The sequence below is a fragment of the Dendrobium catenatum genome, unplaced genomic scaffold (genome assembly GCF_001605985.2).
Source record: "Dendrobium catenatum unplaced genomic scaffold, ASM160598v2 fragScaff_scaffold_716, whole genome shotgun sequence".
NCBI lineage: Eukaryota > Viridiplantae > Streptophyta > Magnoliopsida > Asparagales > Orchidaceae > Dendrobium > Dendrobium catenatum.
The window spans coordinates 2,356,148-2,377,861 of NW_021319178.1; the positions used below are offsets into that span (position 1 = coordinate 2,356,148).

The 21,714-nt window shown below is 35.2% G+C and overlaps 2 protein-coding genes across 3 annotated transcripts; both read left to right on the top strand.

The window, feature by feature from the left end:
• Positions 1-218: 218 nt before the first annotated feature.
• On the top strand, positions 219-1,653 carry LOC110092669 (protein IQ-DOMAIN 14-like). The gene is made up of 3 exons (XM_020817320.2): positions 219-710; positions 836-1,063; positions 1,136-1,653. The coding sequence occupies exons 1-3, from the start codon at positions 351-353 to the stop codon at positions 1,628-1,630; spliced, it is 1,083 nt and encodes a 360-aa protein (XP_020672979.1). The 5' UTR covers positions 219-350; the 3' UTR covers positions 1,631-1,653.
• Positions 1,654-5,265: 3,612 nt separating this feature from the next.
• On the top strand, positions 5,266-18,804 carry LOC110092634. 2 transcript variants are annotated; one of them, XM_020817287.2, is made up of 7 exons: positions 5,266-5,418; positions 12,948-13,593; positions 14,006-14,083; positions 16,075-16,173; positions 16,255-16,447; positions 17,063-17,487; positions 18,376-18,804. In XM_020817287.2, the coding sequence occupies exons 2-7, from the start codon at positions 12,961-12,963 to the stop codon at positions 18,592-18,594; spliced, it is 1,647 nt and encodes a 548-aa protein (XP_020672946.1). In that variant the 5' UTR covers positions 5,266-5,418; positions 12,948-12,960; the 3' UTR covers positions 18,595-18,804. The 2 variants fall into 2 exon arrangements, with proteins under 2 accessions (XP_020672946.1, XP_020672934.1); XM_020817275.2 differs by lacking the exon at positions 5,266-5,418 and adding an exon at positions 12,061-12,293.
• The last annotated feature ends 2,910 nt before the right edge of the window (positions 18,805-21,714 follow it).

Here is a 21,714-nt window from a genome sequence, read left to right on the forward strand (position 1 = left end):
TACATACATTTATAATAATTCATCATAAACAAATGAATACAAATAAACTTGTCAAAATAATCATCGGGCTCTGTTTTTTATGTTGGTCTTCCTGATTTTTTATTCATTTGGCATTCGCATTAATGATTACAACTTTTCGGATATTTCAATTTCCCTGATCAAGTATCGGGAAGCGTTCTACCAAATTTGAGACAATTGTCGAGCAGAGAAAGGCCTTTTATTTGTCGTTCATTTTTCATCTTTTCCTCATTTCTTCTCTGTTTCCTCTTTCAGGCCCACACTTACATTATAATTCTCAGAGAAAACTGCAAACTTGCTTGCCTTCTCTGTTTGAGTTCCTGTAAAAAACAATGGTGAAAGCTGGCAAATGGTTCAGGAACTTCTTGACCGGAAAAAAAGAGAAAAGCCAAGAAAAGGAGATTGAAAAAAGTGTATGGCTGCAGCTTCCACCGCCACCGCCACCGCCACCGACAACCCCAAAAGAGAAGATGAGGAGAAATTTCAACCAGGAAATGGAGAAATACAATCCAAAAGAACAATTTACGTTCTTCTTTGTGCCGGAGTTCGATCAGAGGCGGTATGGCGTGGCTGTGGCTTCAGCCACTGAAGCTGCTGTTTATCTTGCAAAAGCAGCGAGAAGGAAATCCAGGTTTGCTCCAATTGAAGAAATTGCTGCAATCACAATACAGTCTTCATTCAGATCTTACTTGGTATGAACTACTATGAATATGATTCAGCTATATGATCCAAATCTGCATTTTGTATTAAAAAAAACAAATCTTTATTTATGAATTATGGTTCAGTGTATTCAAGAATTTCAAGTTAGTAATTACAGGCCAGAAAAGCTCTACGGGCATTGAAGGCACTGGTGAAGTTGCAGGCGGTGGTGAGGGGTTTCCTGGTGAGGAAGCAAGCTGCGGCTACTCTTCGAAGCATGCAAGCTCTGCTGGCAGCACAAGCCAGAGCTCAAGCTCAAAGAGTTCAAATAATGGAAGTTGTTCATGAATTGCCATTGAAGGAAAGCAGGAAGATGATGAGCCAGTTTAAATTACAGCAGTTGCAGGTGATTCTCAACGTCTTCTTCTTTCATTAACCCAAATTTCAATTAAAACCAAGATTATTGTTTGTAATTCAGAAATCATACTTGGAAGATATGGAGAAGAATATGGAAATATACATAGAACAATCAAAAGGCAGCTCAAAGAGCAGGAAGAGCAATCAAATTGCACACAGTGATAACTTCAGCTACCTGAAGGCCTCTTCAGGTCCTTCAGTCTTAAATGAGATGAGCAGAAGGGCGCAAAGCGCTCGCTTCGATGAGTTCTCCTCCTTCACTGCATCGAAGAATAGCTATCAGTTCTCATCAGGAGCTTCTAACAGGCCTGGAAGAATGAGCTTTTCCGAGGAACTTCTAATGCAAGAGAAGCCTTACCTGATTTCCCCTGAATCACCACCGCAACCAAGCTACATGGCCCAGACTGAATCTTGGAGAGCCAAAGCAACAACACAGAGCGTGCCAAGGAGAATTCCTGAATCTTTTGATCAAAAACTATCGAGTAAACAAAGAGAATTTGAAGGAAGGAGCTTTGGCAGAGGCGCAGCAAGCAAATTCCATGAAAGATGTTCTTGATTGGACTGAGTTAATTGACTAATATGGGCTAAGCCTAGCAGTTTGATTGCAGAAGGATTTCAACCATTCTTGTTCAGATTAAACATTTATTGGTTGCTGTAGTTAACGCTGTAAGATTTGATTCAAAGATGATTAATAAAGATTTTGATTTTACTGCACGGTAGCGAAGATAGCTAGAGCTGTAAACAAGCAGATTGGCAACACCTAACTCGAATTCATAGCAGCTTAGTTATAATTACCTCATAGCTTCTCAAAATACTTTTTTTGATACTAATTTCTTATTTATATAGCATCATAATATTTAAATAAAATTAAAAATATCATAAAAACGGTAACTTATATAAAGTAAACTACATATTTTATGCATATATTTTGTAGCAATTTGCTGTAGTTAACGCCATAAGTTTTGATTCAATGATGATTAATAAAGATTTTTATTTTACTGCGCGGAGCTATTGAGCGAAGATAGCTAGAGCTGTGGACAAGCAGATTGGCAACACCCAACTCGAATTCATAGCAGCTTAGTTATAATTACCTCATAGCTTCTCAAAATACTTTTTTTGATACTAATTTCTTATTTATATAGCATCCTAATATTTAAATAAAATTAAAAATATAAAAAAAGCAGTAACTTATATAAAGTAAACTACATATTTTTTGCATATATTTTGTAGCAATTTAGACATTAGGGTGTTATACATATAAATATAATGATTTAGTAGTTTTTTAGTACAATTGTTTTTAACACTGTTTTAGAAAGCAATAAAAAAATTATCAAACAGAATCTAAGATAGAGCCAGAGAATGAGTAGATAGAGAATACATAATGAAGAGACACGAAGCTTTTAGAAACTTTGAGAGTTGAAACAAACTCAACCTTTAATTCTTAACTTGTCAAAATTGAGAGTTCCCAACTTCAACGAAGGCCCCCTTCATGACGAGTTAAGCTTCGTTTGGAACAGCTTCTTTGCTGCTTTCTAAAACAACTTTATAATACAAAAAAATTATTTTATAAAGTAGCAAAAAAGCTGTACCAAACGAAGCCTTAATCCTTGAAAGATTTTTATACAAAATTGTGCGACTTTTTATAGAGGTCAAAGAAGATTTCATGTTGGCAACCTCAATCAATAAGTCTTCTACTTTCTTCCACTTCCTCTAGTCAAATTGACGGCGACTTTCTCTTGTTAGTTGGTAATTTTATCAAAAAAGCTGGTGACTTCATATAGCAAGTCAGCAACTTCAGCCATCAAATTGGTAATTACATTTAGAAATAGACTCAGTTAATTGCCACTTATACTCCTATGTACTTTAGGCTACACACCTGATGTATGTTGCTGTATTTTCCTTTTTGGTTATGTAGAACTTAAAAATAGTTTTTCCCAATAAAATATCGAAGCTTCTTATTCTAAATTCTCTTATTGGCTCTCTATTTCTTGCTCTATTAATTATCTTTGTTGGAGCTAGGAGATAAGGAAGTCATTGGAATGGAGTTAACAGATGAACACAAGTCACCTTGTCATGTTGGTTGAGAGCTTATGCTTCCAGCTAAGAGGTCTTAAGTTCGAGTCTTTGTGCATATGTTGTGTGTGTGAGTTTGTCTTAAATAGCCTAAATGTCAAAAAAAAAAAAAAAAAAAAAAAGAGTTAACGGATGAAACAGGATTGTTAGTTGTTGGAAGAGGCAGTTGGGGTTTGGTAGCTGAAGTTCCAGTTCTCTATTTTCGTGCTACATTTCACTATAGAAAGTGACATTGGGTAGTTGTTTCATTCGATACTAGCTGCAGATGGCCCCCTTTCCTTTGTACCCATCGAAAATGAATTTGTAATTAAACCCACCAAGCACTCATCATCACCCTTTGAACAATATGCCACATACTTAACTTATTTTTATGGGGGAATTTTTATATATTCGGAAAGCGTTTCTAAAACTCGCTCTATGTGACATCCGTCAAAGAAGAATGTCTAGCTTAACCTTAAAATCAGTGTAATGAGGAATGTACATCTGTTGTCGCTGGCGTCTGTAATTCTTGCCCTGATGTCACTTCATGTCAAATTCTGATAAGTCTCTAAATTGATTAGGTAATAATGTACCATCATCTTTAGAGTTCGAAATTTACAAAACAAAATGGGTGGTCCGTCTCACATTATGCTCAGGAATGTGACCATGATAAGTAGTCGATTGTCGACCTCCTTTTTTTGACATTGGTTATTTGCACGTGTTATCACTTACATTTGATAGTTTGATCCACCTCCTTACATGTCACATTGCTGTGTTTGATGAATGGTCAAATTGTGTATTTTACCTTGGATAGTCGTCGGCCTTATCAATTATTCATTTCGATTACATATCCTCATTTTTGTTTTAAAATACATGTGATCGTGTCGACGGAGATTTGACGCATATTTTATGTATATTCGAGCCTCTATCGTAATTGCTTGTTCAATTCATAAAATCTTTCAATCAAGACCTCATTTTGCAAAGCGGATCAAACTGATGTATTCGACTCGTCAAGACGAATCAAATGATTCAATTCGTGCTCAAATCGTATATCATTTGATGCATGGCGAGGAGAGAAAATGGTAAGCATCATTTTCCTTAATAAATCTAATAATAAAAATAGAATGAAATCTAGTAATAAAAAACTTTGAATAACTAAACACAAAATAAAGGGTATACATACATGTATAATAGATAAAAATATCATAAATCAATTTCAAATAAAAATATAAAATATAGAATTAATAAATACATTTTTTTATTAAATTAAAAATTAAAAAATGTTATTTCACTCAAATTATTATTATTATTATTATTATTATTATTATTATTATTTTGAGCTTGAATACAAACTCATTTTGACCTCATTTTTTCATCCTCCTAAATTAGGAAATTCCTAGATCTAATGGTTGACATTCATCAATGATATTACTTAATTTCCTCCCTTAGATATAGGGCTTCAAGAAGAGATGCAATGTGAGTCATTGGATCGAGGGCTTATTTGATTTCTGAAAGAGGGCTGGTTCACGTCTTAGCCGTGATTTTTCATGGCTAGCGGTCGGTTCACTGCGAGATTCACGATTTCACGTGAAAGAGCATCCAGCCGCAGGTCTTTGCGGCACGTCTCCCTCAGCTCTCTCTCTCTCGATCTCTCTCTCTCTCTCACGAAAGGTTTTCTTCCTACCCACAGATAGGAGGCCACCTCTCTCCTCCATACAAGAGAAGACGAACAATAGCAGCCCTCCATGGAAGCTCCCATCCAACTTCCAACTGATCAGACCAGCTCATGCCGCCGGCTTCCTTCACTCTACGTACAGCAGCAGCCTTTCAGGCAGTCGGCCGTCCGGCCACCAGCTCCGTCCGGCCTCAAAATCCCCAATCTGAAGTTGCAACACACGACTCCACCTCCTAGCCGCCGGCATACCACCAGCCCGAGCTAATCCGCCTCACACTCTCCCTGACAACTCAAGTAGCTGAATCCCTTTCGTGTCTTCCATGTTCGGCTGTGCAGTTGGGGCAAAGCAATGCTAGTGGAGCTGTTGTTGTTCGTCCCTTTAGAAGAGGGGGAGTTCTGTCGTCTACAACAGTGCGAGCTAGAAAAAAAGAAGACGAGAAAGGAGACCTCGTTACGAGGATGTTGACGGAGGAGAAGATGAACACATGGATGCTTTAGGATCAGATTCCCATCGAGTCATCAAGATCCCTGGGACCCTAGGGAGACGAGAAGGAAAGAAATATCCATTGGATATTTTGTCTTTTCTGGGTGGACTGCTCAGTGGGCACAGTAAATAGGTATTTGTCATTACTTATAAGCCATTGCTTAAATGCCACTACAAAGATTATTGTTTTGTGTAAACAAACAAAAAAGAATGAATTTCTTATGAGATTTACATGATTGTGCTTGCCCGATGCAGACAAACCTTTTTTTAAAACCTCTTATTACATATCTCATTAAAGTTTATATTCTGTCGATAGACGTAAATAGCTTGTAAGTCTTATGTAGTGTCATGATTGCACTATTTATCCAATTTTACTGTTCCAACTCAACCAAAGGTTCCTTCTAGAATATGATGGTCTGGGCAAGACAAATCTATCAAATACATTTATTAATAACAATGTGTGTAAGCATTTTTTTTATGAAGATTCATCTCCTTTTTAAGTAAAATTGCTACATACTACATTAATTTTATTAATTACGGCCTATCTTTCTATTTAATCTCATATCAGTAAAAAAATGCCAAGATATTTATTAATTCATGTTGTTGTATTTCGTATCGTAATGTGATATTTTGTTCTACTTCGCATTCAATGCTAATTTCATCATATCAAAAGAAGTTATTTTACACTTTTTTAAAAATATATCGATTAATATATTTTGATCGTAATGTGTGTATTTATATATCAATGGAAAATATACTTCTCTAAACTCATACAAAAACATACACTTAAAAGATATGCTCTTAGGGCCTCCAACATTCATTAGATCTAAAGAAAATATATGAACATTAATTTGGAATTTGATATGTGATCGAATTCCATGGTAATTAAAAAAAAAGCTCTAATTAGTTAATTTGATTAAAATAAATATCATTCATGACAAAATTCATATATATTCAAATTTGTTAAAGATCAAAGATACTTGCAAATTAATTAATTCTCCTTGTCGATATAAATTCATATATTAATTTCTATTTGATTTAGATTTTACATAATTTACGTTGTTGTTTATCCTAATTACTATGCCTAAATTTATAATCATTAATATAATATGAATACACGATAAATCAATCTTAGGATGTAATATTGGTGATCATATAAATTTCAAAGTAAAGTATATTTTATCGCCTGCCATAGATGTGATATTTGATATAAAAGTTTGTGATTATGTCGAATAACTCAATACATTTTTTGTTTTAGTATTAAGCATACACGTGCCAGAAATGAATAGTTATGTTGAAATGTTACTGACGTTAGAGGAGTAATAGAGTTTGAACATTTGACCTCTCTTTTTTTTCATCATTCCTAGAAGTTCCATTTATCTAATAAGAAGCTTTTGTGTTTGGTTTTACGATTGAGAGCAACTTATTTTAACATTTTTGCTACATGAAATTGGAGTTGGCAAGAGTAGCTTCAGTCATGATTGGAAAGGATGTGTTTATTTCTTCTTCTCAAGCCATCTATGACATGTATATCAAGTACGTTCAAGTGACAAGTTGAAATGGTGTTGATATATTCTTATTATTAACGAAAAGATTCTATTGTTTGTTGTTTATAATTGTAAATAAAATTCAATACGAAGTTTTAAATAATTGTATACAACGTTCTACAATTCATTCTACATATATTTGTATCTCCATTATTTGTAAATGAAATGTTATAAGTACGGAGTTTTATTTGGTGTTATACTCTTTCTTGAAAGAGATCAATATTAGTACTTTTTATTAACATGTTTGGTTATTCTCAAGTGTTGTTATCAAATTTCTATGTCTATACATTTAAAAAAAATTGAAGTGCATTAAATTCTAACATATGCGTTTCTCTTCGCATTATTTGCGATACATGTTGGAGCTACATGGACAACAATTTAGGGAGCATTATGTCGCTTCCATTTCTTCCAAATGTAGATACTACAGTCGATGCAACGTTGACTAACTCAGATGAGATAAATTCTATAAACTTAGAGTTTCTAGGTCCTCTAAGCCTTGCATGTGATTATGATCCCCAAACTTTAAACTTTAGGTCCTTATAGAAACCATGCATTTAATTTTTTTCAAACCCATTGTCCCGCTAGTAAGTAGTACTTTATTCATTAGTGACAAATTTAGATATGCGTAGCAATAATTTATTTCCACACAATTAGAATTTTTTTTTCTTTAATTATCATGATTCATAATATGTATAATAATATAAATATGTTAATAAAGAAAATAATTAAGTATAAAAAAATTCAATTTATCGCATGCTGATAAATAAAAATTATTAATGGATTTAAATTAAATAAATTAACAATATAACCTAAAATGAATTAAATTAAACCGGCAAAATAAAAAAATAATGATAAAATTTTAAAATAAAAATTAAATAATTAAACTTAAATGATTAAATAACATTAATTAAACAATAGTTAAAACTCAAATAAATCATTAAATTTTTAAATAAAGTAAATCCAATTTTAATCATATCAAATAAAATAAGACTTAATAATTAACATAATTAAACTTGATGTAATTAAATGAATCCATTAATCAAAGAACTAAGTAAATAACTAAAGAACCTTTCATGCTTAGTGTTTGATTCTTTTGGAGGGCACATTAGCATTAGATTTAAAAATTTCTAAACAATTTTAAATAACAAAATGGCCCTTATGCATTATATTCAACTCATGTGTTAGAAAATACATATACATTTGATTGGAGAGTCTTTAAATAATTAATTAGGATTTTATGTGCTATATTTGCCTTCATCTTGGAAGACATGACCGCATTAGATTCTTAAGCCCTTTAATAAATAATTAACTCAAAGTATTTACAAACAATCAAACATAATTAGCCAAGGTGATTGTTGGATAACCTGGGCTTACGAAGTTATTAACTTAGTCTCAATGAGGATGAAATAAATCTCATAACCTTGATTTAAATAAGATAATAATTATTCAACCTAAATAATTACTAATAAAATATTAATAAATTAGAGCTTTATACCATTGTGCTTGACTTCGTTTAGGAAGACAAATATGTAGTAGATTGAAAGCTCCAAAGGAGCAAAACAATTAATTAAAATATAAGAATTCTATGCGACCAATCCTATCTTGTATGAGAGAATGATAATATTACAATTATATGAGCCTTAAGACTTGGATTAGTGCTTTTGTACTTTGAAGCCATTAATTAATATGGTTCTTTAAAATGTAAAATAAAATAACTCAAACAAATAAATTTCTCTAAAATTTAATTATTAAAATTTTAAAATATTAAAACTTAAAATTTAAGTTAAAATCTCCTTTGACCTATAACTAATAAATAACTCCAAATTTAAATAACCTAAACAATAAATCTTCTAGGACATATAAAAAACACACGACATTTTACGCACATTAAAACTTGTTTGTTAGGATTACTGGCTCTAGTCTTAGGCTAGGCCGTTAGCGTGTTTTGGTGTGATACGTGTACCTTTGCCTAGAGGGTATCCTTGATATTTTTGTTTATTTTTTGTACTATAGATGTCATTCATGCATTTTATACACCGTACTTCACAGTGCACTCTGTATGAATACATACATCATATTATTGATGTTCAAATAAAATGTTAAATTAGAATGTATCTAAGATGCTTGTAAAATAAAGCGAAGTAGCTAGAATGTATCTAGGTGCAAATGTATATGTAAGAGTCAGTTGTAAATATAAAGTGTCCAAAATGATGTTCCTATTTATTTTTGTTTCTAACTGGTCATGCACTCTTTTACCTTGGAAAATAAGGTGGATCGTTACCTCTGTGAGTTCCCTTTTTCATGAATATATCATTGAATTATGCACCTATCTTCGCTTTTCGATCAGCCGTAGCTCCCCGTTCACTTACACAATATTCACTCATTTACTTGTTAGCGAGGGAAATTCCACACCTTTTCTTTCATGTAATCTACAAAGGTGGGCTTCTCATTAAGATCAAAATGATCCCTCCAAAGTAAAAAGAGACTAGCTTTTTCATTGAGTGGGCACCAACCAGTGGAATAGCCATTAGAAGTGTTAGCATTTTCTTTTTAGTATAGAATGTCCTTTTTCTTCTTCTCTGTGTACTTGTAGTTAATTAATGAAGGATTTTATTCTAGTTTTCACTAGTATGCGAAATGTATGGTTGATAGGGCACTAACCTCCTTAGTCGAAGAGTCAAGCCTGTGCAGGAAGCAAACAAACTTGCACGAAGGAAAATAGAAACCAGATAAAATCGTATATCAAAACGATTAAACGACATATGGCATCACCGGAGGGATCAGAACCACATTCGTGGGCCGCCAATTTTTCTGGATAGGCCGAACATTTCATTACATGAAAAGAAACTGACTATCACTAGTTTTTGTTAGGTTAATTTGCCCCGTAGCTTGCTAGCCAAAAGTTTCCTGTAGTGGTCCAGTAAAGCCTAGCTATATTGCTTGTCATCTTGGGTGGATTGGTTGTCTACAACCAACTGCCCTTAGTTTAGCTAAGTTCTAAACCAAGACCTATATATGTATACTACATGAGTGGCTGGCCCACAATTAAAAAAAGCTTATACGCTTAACTTCCGAATCTATTCCTTTTAACATTTCTTAAAGGAGTCCCATGTGTCGGTGCCAGTTAGTGCGATTTCACGCACTAATCCCTATAGGTTTTTCCTGCAGTTCCACTACCTCATTTTTCTCTTTGCTCCGCAACTGTTACAAATGCTTTCATATTTTCATTGGTGTGATTGAGTCGGGCATGTTTGGAATTGGAATGGAAGTTCTGGTTTGAGAAAGGATCACCGCCAAGTCCACTAGAGGCGCCTTAAAGGAATAAGAAATGGTCAGCTTAAGTCATGCTTGCATGAAACTTCTAAAGTGAATCAGCATTTTGTCGATTACTTCACTAGGAAACTTTTCTTTATTCTCTTCTTGCTCACAGACATTTGTTTAATAAAAAAGTATGGTATGTCAATTCATCGAGTTATAAAGGCTTAAAAATATTTACTTATACGTATACATATAGGACTCCAAAAGATAATTCCCTCAATTGGGGTGTTCTCTTTTAGAATCCTATAGAAGTCTCAGAGTTAAAAGATAATGAGCAAGTATATTTAAACATATATTTCATAGTAGTAGAAAATTAGGTTTGTTGTGGCGGAGTCTGACCACTTTACTTTTTTACAGATCCTGAGTTGTAATTATTTTTCAAATAAATGAATAAAATATTTTTTTTTTTGCATCCATTTCATGCATCATACATGATGCTAAGTAGATTTATTTGTGTATTACACAATCCCTGATTTGATTTAAACTTCTAAATTAAAATCCTTGACTCATTAGGATAGAGTCCTCCTATTTTGCATATATAAGACGATTGATTGTATTTAGGATGTTAGCTGGCAGCTTACTCCAGGCAAGCATAAGCCCAAATTGTACACCCCTCAACGTGTTTTCTTTGAATGCTAAATGAATTCTAAATCAATAGTTCTTTTTTAGATGTTAAATCAGTCTTTGATATTTTAAACTCAAAATTTTAATTAAATAGATACATTTAAAGATCTTATTCTCACAAAAGATGAAGAGGAGAAGTTATTCCCTTTGGATTAGAACCTAGGATCCTCTATTATACATTAAACTTAAAAGAGAATAATAAAGCTTCTTTAATCGAGTTTTTTATAGATTGAGGCTTAGAATGTAACTAGCCACAGGGGTTTGTGCTCGTGGAAAACTGACACCCACATAAAATAAAATTCATTTGAGCTGATGTAAAAATGGGAGAAATATCGTGATTATCGGGTCATATATATTATTACCCATTGAGATATGCATGTGAAAACTAATATCTTTCATGGTTAATCGTATGTATAATCCTATCTGCTCTCCCAATGGCCTGTTTGCGAAAAGTGTAAAGGCCTACGACCGTTTACGGGATAATACAATCATATCATTTGCATTCTGATCTCTGCTCGCAACATCCTTTCGAGGACCCACATAGATGTTTACAATGGAATTCTGGACGCATTCTCAAATAAGCCTTCAAATGACTGAACTCCTTGCAAACTTCCACATTGAAATGAATGAACTATGAGGTTAGCTCCTTGAGTTGGTGCAGCACCTTCATCTAAGATGACCACAATGCTTCCATGCTTCCCTCATCTTCTCCAGATTCCTTGTTACTGCAATCTGCATGTTCCAAGAGCTCAAACTCTGATACCAATTGATGTAAGAAATCACAAAAAACAGGTAGAGAAGAAGAAGAAAACAACACATAAATCAGAACTTCTTCTATGATATCATATATCTCCTCTCATTACAGTAATAGGCTATATGTATTTTCCTGTGTTCCAATTCAGTTATACCAAAGAAGCAAAATAAACGATAACGACATAAAAATTATTATATAGTTGTAAAAAATAATAAAGTGCAACATTATTAGTGATAGTATAATGAAATATATTAAGTAAAGATAAGTTGTCCCTCTGTATTTTAACGTGCACTCCGCCGTGAGATTTACGCCGACTCGCCGAGCCAAGAGTTTCAGTGGAAATTTAACGGAAATTTCCAGCTTCGAATAAAATATATAAAGCAATGGACCAAAGACCGCCGCTTTTCACATAAATACATCAGAAGCCTCATCAGTCACCGTCACCTGATCTGACTAAGGATCCTGGGCCTCTCAAGATTCGAACACGTGGCTTTCTTACGTTCAACTCGTGGAAAGTCAAGATCAGTTTCATACGGCCGATAATTGTGTGGGTGCTAATATACTTCGGTAACGAACGTAATTCTCGCCATTCGTCTCTTGCCGGTCCTCTCCCCGCCGATCAGCTGTGGCTTCATCACCGGCGACGAGCCACTGAACAGAGACAGCGGTTCCAAGCGTCTCAGGATCTCATCCCTCCATTGGCGCTTTTGCTAGATCCTGAATCTCCATTTCGTCTTCCTCTCCGCCTCTACATCCTTCACCGCGGTTCGGTTTCCATGTCGCTTCCATTTGTTTTTTTTTTTCTCTATTTAATTCCACGTTGAATCCTATTACGAATTGGCTTCTGAAAATTTCGAAGAAGCTTCATTTGATACGCATGCTGCAATAACATATGGGGAATTTGCATGGAAATTAATTGATCTGATAGCTTTTTGGAACATAAGATTCTCATTAGCTGGTCAATGCCTTTTGAGTTGAAGACATCGTCCTTTTGTTTCTGATACCTCCTCACTGTTAAAAAACTAGTTAGTTTCTAATTCAATGGTAAGCATTCGGTTGGTTAGGCCAAATAAATAATAGCTTCATTGATTTTCAGGAAAATTTCTTCCCATGTAATCTTTCCACCTGACAGCAGACTAGCTAATATTTTCAGTGTCGAGATCCATTCAATGATGCAAGCCCTGTCTAGTTTTCCGCCTGACAGCCGCCGGGAATTTTTTCCTGTGGTCTTTTTTCCGATAGAAAAGTTTTTGACGCTCGATTTATGGTCGAAATCGTTTTATTGCGGAAATTTTTCGGTCAGAAAATTAGCCGGAAATACGCTATTTTTCTGTAGTGTGTTTTTCTGAGAACATACAGGAAACTGTGCTGCATGATATTTGATTAAATTCCTACCCTTTCCTTGGGTTATTCTTGCAGAGAGCAGCGAGCTATGGAAAGGAATACATGGCCCAGTGGTGACGCCTTATCCGCCGTGAGATCTGATGAGGATCGCCGGAGTATGGATTCCACAAATACTGAGCAGTTTGTTAAAAGTGCTTCTAGCCGTGGAGGCGGCATCGCCAAATCCTTCAGAACAGTCTCCAGGAATTCTTCTCATGGACAGTCAACCTCAGTTATCACAAATGAATCAATACAAGATTCCCTCGGTAGGCTTAGTTATAGAGGTTCCAAACGGAGAGGTTCATATAGCCTTTCAAGGGATCTGGGTGATCAGATGTTGGAGTCTATCAGTCTTTCAAGGGAACTAGTTGGTCACATTTTTGGAGAGGTTGACAGTTCTATTGTAGCGCAAATAGGAGATAGCGGGTATCACAAGATTGGACGTGAAGAAGATGACAATGAGCTTGAGAATTTGGGAATTCCTACTGAGAATGGACTCAAGCGTTCATCAATTGATGTGAAGATCGTATCAGATGGGTTTCCTTCTAAACCTTCTGGTGCGAATTTGGGCTCACCTGCTTATCTCTTGGAAGAGGATAGCTCGTCTCCTTTTCCTGCTAATCTGATGCTGCATTCTACTGAGAAGGATAAGATGCAGAACATGCATGTTGCATCAGAAAAGGTGAGCCAGAAAAAAAAGTATTTTTTCAAGATTTATTAAGGCTTTGTCTGAGACGGCTTTTTTTTTGCTTCTTAAAACAATGTTTTAATACAAAATTAAAAATTTTTGTACTAAAAAGCTGCTTTAAGAAGTAGAATGAAAGTTGTTCCAAACAAAGCTTAAAGCTTTTGATTTTAATTTTTTGAGGTTCACTGCTTACATATTTGGGGATTATTTGCTTTAGCAAGAAGGTTTTAATTGTACTGCTTCGCATAAGTTTATATTTCTATTGTTATAACTTTACAATGCATAGGAAGGAAAGAAAAACTTCCCAAGCAAGCAAATTCTGAATAGTGCGCTTGAATTTCTTAGCTACTTACTCAAAAAAGAAAGTGAAGCAAAAGAAAAATGACGATTACAATTTTATCTGCAGGATAAGCAGGGGGGACTGCCTCCAAGTCTAGATTATATTTCATACTTGATCCACTTGGCTGTTTTTGGAATTCTCGGGGTAAATTTCTCACCTTTGTTCTCATTTGAAGGATTTTACTTGGAATGAATTTGATATTTTTACATTACAGTTGTTTGCTGAAATTTAAACTGGCTGCTACTTTTCATGTTGCTCTGAAATATTTGGTCAAATTGCCTTCTCATGTTCTAACACAAACAATAAATATCACATAAAACAACAAATATATTTGATAAATGGGCAACTTAAAGCTTGCCTAAAACTCTAGGTAATGGGAGAGACATGGCTAAGGCAATATAAAATGCGTATAACTACCAAGTATTTGAGGAGAGGGTGTTGAGCCAAAGCTCAGGGGTTTCTACATCTTTTCTTGGGTGTCTTAATACTCCACATTATTATTTATATGCTATGATGATATCTCATATTTTATTAAAAAACTTAATAAAACTGTCTCAATACAAAAAATTATTCTGTGCGTTCATCTAACAATCATGAGGTGAATTAGAACGCATCACATCACTCGAAACCAAGTGGCACAGAGCAGCGGTATACAACAACAAAATGGCATGACGTGCTCTCCTTCACCTTTGAATGCCGTTCGATGACCGGATAGAATAATTTTTCACCAATATAACACTAACTCATCCAAATTTATAATTACAGTTCTTCGTGTCATTACCAATCCGTTCATAATGACATTGCCCTCAAAATTTGACTAAATGGAAATGAAAAAATATGCCAAGATTTAAGCCATGGGTTGGAAAACTATGAATGGGATAGCTTGAGCAAAAAGAGAGCTGAGTAGATCTGATTGAGGCATCCATGGAGGCTGGGGGCAATAAGACTAACACTAGAGGGATGAGGCAGCAACAAGATCTTCAATGATATGGGCGTAGGCCACTTGGCGATGACTACACGGTGGATCATCCGTTTCGGTGACAAACAACAACGGGAAAGATGGAATCAAAAGTGAAGAGATCTAGCGAGGAGGAGAACTGGCGCGATAGCTTGGATTGGGCAAATCTAGTGCAGAGGATTGAGATTTGGTAGATGCAAGCTTAGATCTAGATTGGGATGGAATTGGGAGCTAGTGAGAGATGTGGTTCAACGAATGACATAATGGATCGATATTGCTAGAGATGCATGGCGAGACGGTGGCTGTAACAATAGATCGTGGTTGAGTGCAAGTAGATCTAACGTTATCTTGAGATCAAATGAGATCTAGCTTGACGAGATTGGACAAATGGAGGGTTGGAACTAGAGCGATGGGGTTGGAGCATGATGGATGATTGGCGATGGCATGATGGGAAGGAAAACATTTGATGATGGGCATGATCGTTGTTGACAGAGACAATAGGAGTGAGAGATGGAGATAGTCTGGATATTTGGAGAGAGATAGAATGCGAAATGATTTTTAATTTTTGTAGAGATGCTATATCTAGGTTGTCAGATGAGAATGTAGGTGGCGATTGGGGCAGAGATGGGACACCTAGTGCGGGCAAATTGTTCAGTGGGGAGTCCGAACATTGTTCATACGTAAATAAAAATGCGTCACGTCATCCCAAAAGTGTACAGTGCTCTGTATTGAGCACAGTCCCGAGCAGTACTGAGCGTCGGTACACTCGGTACCGTACTTAGTACCAAGCGGTACCGGACACTACAGTCTGGTGTCCGCACAGAATAATCTCTCCCTAATGGGAGGCTTAATGAGAGCAACATTGCTATAAACAAGCACAGAAAAATAGCAAATATATTGATAAATAGACAACTTAGATCTTGCCTAAAAGTCCAAGGGGATAAACGGGCTTAGCCTAAAAGTCCAAGGGGATAAAAGGGCTTAGGTAATATAGGATACCTTTAACTACAGATATTAGGGGGCAGAGAAGGTGCTAAGCCAAAAATCAAGAGTGATGTCTACATCTTTATTTCACATCTGCAGAAATGAATTTTGCTGATGTCCATATCCATTGCAGAAATGAATTATTTAGTCTGCATTACTCTTATTCTTATTTCATCTTTTTTCTAACTTACAGGTTTTAACGAGATATTTACTGGAAAGGCTATTCGGTCCTGATCTTCTGGCCCTTACAGGAGATGATACACCCCTTTACCTTGATCTCCCCTCAAACATGGTACCTTCTTTTACTTCACATATATTCGTCAAATGTAATCATGATTTTTTATTTAATAAGTCTAGAGCGTGTTGTTTGCAGTTGGGTTCTTTTCTTATGGGTTGGTTTGGCATTGTATTCAAGGCTGATTTACGAGATGTATCTGAACATTTGGTGATCGGAATAACAACAGGTTACATGGGAAGTCTTACAACTTTTAGTGGATGGAACCAGAAAATGCTCAACTTGTCTTCAAAGGGTCACTGGACTTATGCGGTCGCAGGCATTATTTTAGGTATTCCAGAAAAATTAAATTTATATTTGCTTAATACTATGCTTCATTAATATATGGTTAACATAAAATGCTCTCCATATGTATTGGACTGAGCAGTTTGGAAATAGAAAAAGAAGTTATTGAACAAAAATAATGAATAGAACCAATAGAAATAATAAATTTGGTTCAGCTTTGTTTGAATTTAAATCAATTTCAGTAGCAGGCTTTGCATTAATGGGTTGCTTCGATGTCTTGTTTGGGAAAACCAAATAAAGACGAATTTAACTTCAAAACCTCATACATGATACATTTTGAGCCTTACAATAAAAAACAAGGGTTCATCTTAAATTTTTAGAAGTCTATCTCCCCCACAAATTGCTTAAAACAATAACTTCTATTTCTAATTTTCTAGCAAATCAAACATCTTCCCAAATTGCGTATTTTGGACTGGGAAAAAACTTGGAATTTCTTTTTCCATGGAAGTTATATGAGTTTATACTCATAATATTGATATTGAACAATTTTTTCATAGTATTATTGGATGTCACTTTGATTAGATTGTATCATTTAAGAATCATGATAGAATTATTGGCAATGACTGAAGTTTCTTTTTCTATCATATATTTTGGTTTGCAGGCATGTTAATTGTGAATGAGTGTGTCAATATTGGGGTGGAATCTGCTGAGTGGCTCCGTAGTTGTTTCTTGCAATGGATTGAAAAATGTCCAAAGAGAACCAAAAACAAGCTTATGAAGCTGAAATTGGATACATTTAAGCGGCACGTTATGGTTATGATATTCATGTTAGCAATCTGGGTGTCATTATGGTGCTTGAGTGGTGCATTAGCGAGAAAAAAGTTAGACAATCCCACCAGTGGCGCTGTCCTCTGGTTAGGCTGCTTGGTTGGTCCCATTGGTGTTTGGGCTCGATGGTACCTTGCTAGGCTTAATGGCCAGGGCCTAGGAAAGAAGGGTTCTCTCAAATGGCTCCCCATTGGGACACTATTGGCTAATTTTCTTGCAGCATGCCTTATGGCAGCTCTTGCAACAATCAGCAAGGCGGTATGATCATTGACTACCTATTTTTATTGAGCTTGTTTCTTAAGAAAATTTTCTTTATGCAGTATAATGTTATAAATGTATTTGTTCTGCTTTATATTTGTCGTACCTTCCACTTTTAACTCCCTTTAGTTTACTTATTTTAGTGATATTAGTAAGGCTGGTAAAAATAATCCTTGAAACTAACTTTCAAGCTTCACTCTTCACTGGAAATTGATTTTGATCACTCCAATATAGTTCGAGTATACTTAAAATATCTAAATATAAGTATGTGCATATTCACTTGATCAGTCTCGAGTAGATTTAGAATCAAGTGATTTCTAGGTAAGTTGGTTAGACACTAAATAATTGCTAATTCAAATTAAATTTTAGGCTTCATTTGGGACGGTTTTTTTTTATTATTTTCTACAGCAGCTTCCTAATATAAAAATTTTTAGTTTAAAAATTTTTTTACTAAAAAGTTTAAAAGCAATAAGAAAGTTGTCCCAAAAGAAGTCTTATTCAAGCAAGAAACAAAGTTTTTTTTTTCAAGTTGTGTAAAATTCATTCAAACTCGCTAGATAGTAACCTTTTATGCAAATATCGGGATAACTTCTTCAGTCCTGTGCTTTCTGCTTTGTCGGACTTCTTGAAGAAGAATTTCATTTGGTCTTCACTTTGTGCTTTCCTTTGAAATTTCCCTTGATCAATTTTGTTTTGAACCAATTGAGAAGATTTCTTTCGATGCTTGAATTCATCTAGTTGGATAAACTTCTAAATATTCGAAATGGCAGTCCGTTTATTTGATAAAACATATATATTTCTTATTTGATTTGAAACATGGCTACAAACTTAGCTTTTTATTTTTTATTTCCTTACTAGCGAACATTGTTTTGGATAATGTTTGAGCAGGTGAACACAAAAAGATGCACAATCATTTTGAGTGGAGTCCAGTTCGGTTTCCTTGGTTGCTTGAGCACTGTGTCTACCTTTGTTGCAGAAGTTTATGCCATGAGGCAAAGTGGGCACCCTGGGAGAGCTCTTTCCTACGCAATTTTGACTATCCTTCCCTCATTTGCTGCAGGAACTCTCATATACTCAATACCAGTATGGACAAAGCATTACAATTAGAAATTGGTCTCTATGGTATGATCAATATATTTTTATGGACTAAGCTGGTTATGCTTGCAATTTATCAGCTTTTCTTCAGCAAATAATAGACCAAATTGGCTACGAAGTTGATAGATCTTCCATATGTAGTCAAATTAATACTTCTTGGTTCTTATAGAAATGTTGCTTATTAGATGTAACATATTCATATAACATTTTGATGAAAATACTAACAGATGAATCCATGAATTTCTATGGTTTCTTTCTGTAAGTTTTGTCAGATGAGAAATGATTTTGTGGAAGTTCTTTCTTAGCATAGCTAGTTCCATATGCACTAATGTTTCATTCGAATTCCCTAAGTGTGTCTGACACATTTTATTTTTATTTTTGTTAAATGCCTAAAACTTATAATTTCACTTGTTACTCCTGTACAGTGTAAAAATGGTTGAATTGTGAAGTTTGGAGTGCAATTGAGCAAACTTGGGTTGTGTATTGGCTTAAGGCTTCGTTTGGGACAGCTTTCTTACTGCTTCTTAAAGCAGTTTTGTAAAATTTTTGCACTACAAAGCTGCTTGAAGAATCAATAAGAAAGTTGTCCCAAACGAAGTTTAAATTATATTGTTTTGAGAGCCATATTTGATGAGTAAATGTGCCCAACTTGAGCTCTTGTCAGGCTGTCATCAGTTGAATCTTTTTTAAGAATTCATATATATATATATATATATATATAAACCAAGAGTGAATGGGGTTAAATTTGAACTTTTGAAAAGATGTTATCTAGTTTCCCTTAGTACCAGTCGTTATCATCAATCATTGGGTATGATAGAATGGTTGATGGCTTGATAGGTGGCAAATCCAATGGGATGCTAGAGTTTCATAGGAATTTCCAAGTGATGTAAGTGATTAGAGGGTTCTTACACTTAAAACTAGGCTAAATGGCTCATAGGAAATTTAGTAATGGAGTTGAAGAAGATATTGGTTCTTTTATGGTTTACCTGAGGAGGTTAAGAGGAGGTGTTGAGTTTAGGGTGTGGTGATTGCTAGAGAGAAAGGGTATCTAACTCTAAAGTATAGAAATGTGCTAATGTGATTTCTCTCTCATGGGGTCAACTATTGTGACTTGTTTGCACTCTCAGTGGCCTTATGATAATATTAAGTCTAGCATTATGAGAGGACATTCAAAGGTGCTTAGAGCTCATGGCTATTAGTAGGAACCACACTCTTCTCCTTTGAGTGTCTCAGAGTTTGTGTGAGAAGAGCTTCTGTTAGAGGCAATTTTTGAATTATCCTCTAAGAGGTTGAATATGCTAAGGGGAAGCCAAGAGGAGATGAGATTTATAGGAGGGAAAGCCGGCCGACTCATCCATCACGTTAATAAAAGTTGTGCAGGGTAGATGGAGGGAAGTATTAGTTGTTACATTTTCCTAATTAGGATAGAATGGGGATGAAATTATGCAGGACTAAATGAAATTATGCAGGACTAAATGAAATAAGTCATACAAATAGAGATTTATGCTGAGATAACATCAAAGACAACAAAATAAACTTCATAAAACATTAAGAACAATAAGAATATTTGAATTATTAGATCATGTGGTAGTAAGAAACTAACAAGTAAATGCTAAACAATAAAAAAAGGCGAACCGGTTTAGACTACCTAACATGGGTTGACACAAGTCTAACATTTAATTAAGGGACTAGTCACTAGAGTTTTGTTCGCTCAAATTTAAGTAGAACTTGACGGATTAATCAACAAATATGAGATGATGCAACTATAGTTGAAATGAGAAGACCAATATTTAGTTAGCTGAAAAACAAGGGGAGGGTTTGATACTTAGCTCAATAGGAGGAATGGAGTTCTTGATGAAATGATGGCTAGTTCCTCATTGGCTTGCCCTTAAAACCCTTGCTCTTAGTTGAATCAATGTCCTTGTTGCATTAGTAGAAATTAAGTTTCCTTGGAGAGGTAGAATAGTGGGGGAAGAAAAAAAAGAAAAAAAAAAGTTTTCAGCTAGATGAGGGTTTAATTTGGAAAAGAAGAGGCTCACTATTTTGGTGTTTAGAGGGGAAAGCTAGGCCGGCTTCATGGGGAGGAGGATGGGAGAGATGATTTGGCCGATTTTAGTGACTTGGAAAGGGAGAAGCCAGCTTTGGAAGTGAAGAGGTGGGGGTTGGCTGCTTAGGAAATATAAAGGGCTGATGTGGTTTGCTTAGGGACGGGATTGGTTGGCTTGTGAAAGAAAAAAGTTAGCTTTGGGAGGTGAAGAGGCGAGGCTGGCTGCTTGGGGAAGAGAAAGGACTGATGTGGCTTGTTTGGAAAGGAAAAAAGTTAAAGCAGTTATGGACCTTCGAAGATCACAATTAACTGACATAAATGCTAAATTAATGTAAATTAAATGCATAATTGGGAAGCCCAAGGGTCAAGGGTGTTGGGGAGAAGGTGAAGGCGGTTATAGAGGAAGGTAATGGAGGTGGCTGTTAGTTTAAGGAAGCAAGTTGCTGCTGCAGTGGGAGGATGTTTGGGTGGCTAGGGAAGGAGAAGAAAGAGATATAGAGGGAAGATGATATCAACTAAGAGCTCACACGTTATTGGGTATTTCTTTGCCTTTCACTCATCATCCATACAAGAGAACAATGGGCCATATATATAGACAAAAAAAAATTATGAAAGGAACAAAAGACAAGAAGGCCCTTGGACAAACAATACAAAAGCTCCCTCAAGTGAGGGTAAAACAATAATAAAATAAATAACACCACATAAATATCTTAAAATACATGAAAACTAAAAATATAAAGACTCAGTCAATGCCGTAGATCTTTGACCTCTATGGAGATTAACCCTCCAAGCTCCGATGTCCCCATCATGGGGTCTTTCCCAATATATTTTTCCCTCTTTCATGGAATGGAAAAGGTTCACTAATAGACAAAGGCAACATATAACAATAAATATATTTTGGACAAGAGTCAACATCTTAAAAGAATAAGTTGATGGATCCTGTCGAGGACCTAGATGTTGTATGGATGAGACCAATAGGCGACTATAGAAAGCTTGGTTAGCAAGGGAAAAGATAGATGGGGCCCCATACGACCAAGTTAATGGGAGGCAATTATTGGATCAACCAAGGGATGGGTAGAATTGTT

Coding starts and splice junctions, on each gene's coding strand:
- LOC110092669 (XM_020817320.2), top strand. CDS start 351: ATGGTGAAAGCTGGCAAATGGTTCAGGAACTTCTTGACCGGAAAAAAA. Junction 711..835: donor CTTCATTCAGATCTTACTTG/GTATGAACTACT, acceptor TAGTAATTACAG/GCCAGAAAAGCTCTACGGGC. Junction 1,064..1,135: donor TTAAATTACAGCAGTTGCAG/GTGATTCTCAAC, acceptor TTTGTAATTCAG/AAATCATACTTGGAAGATAT.
- LOC110092634 (XM_020817287.2), top strand. CDS start 12,961: ATGGAAAGGAATACATGGCCCAGTGGTGACGCCTTATCCGCCGTGAGA. Junction 16,174..16,254: donor TTGATCTCCCCTCAAACATG/GTACCTTCTTTT, acceptor TGTTGTTTGCAG/TTGGGTTCTTTTCTTATGGG. Junction 17,488..18,375: donor TTGCAACAATCAGCAAGGCG/GTATGATCATTG, acceptor ATGTTTGAGCAG/GTGAACACAAAAAGATGCAC.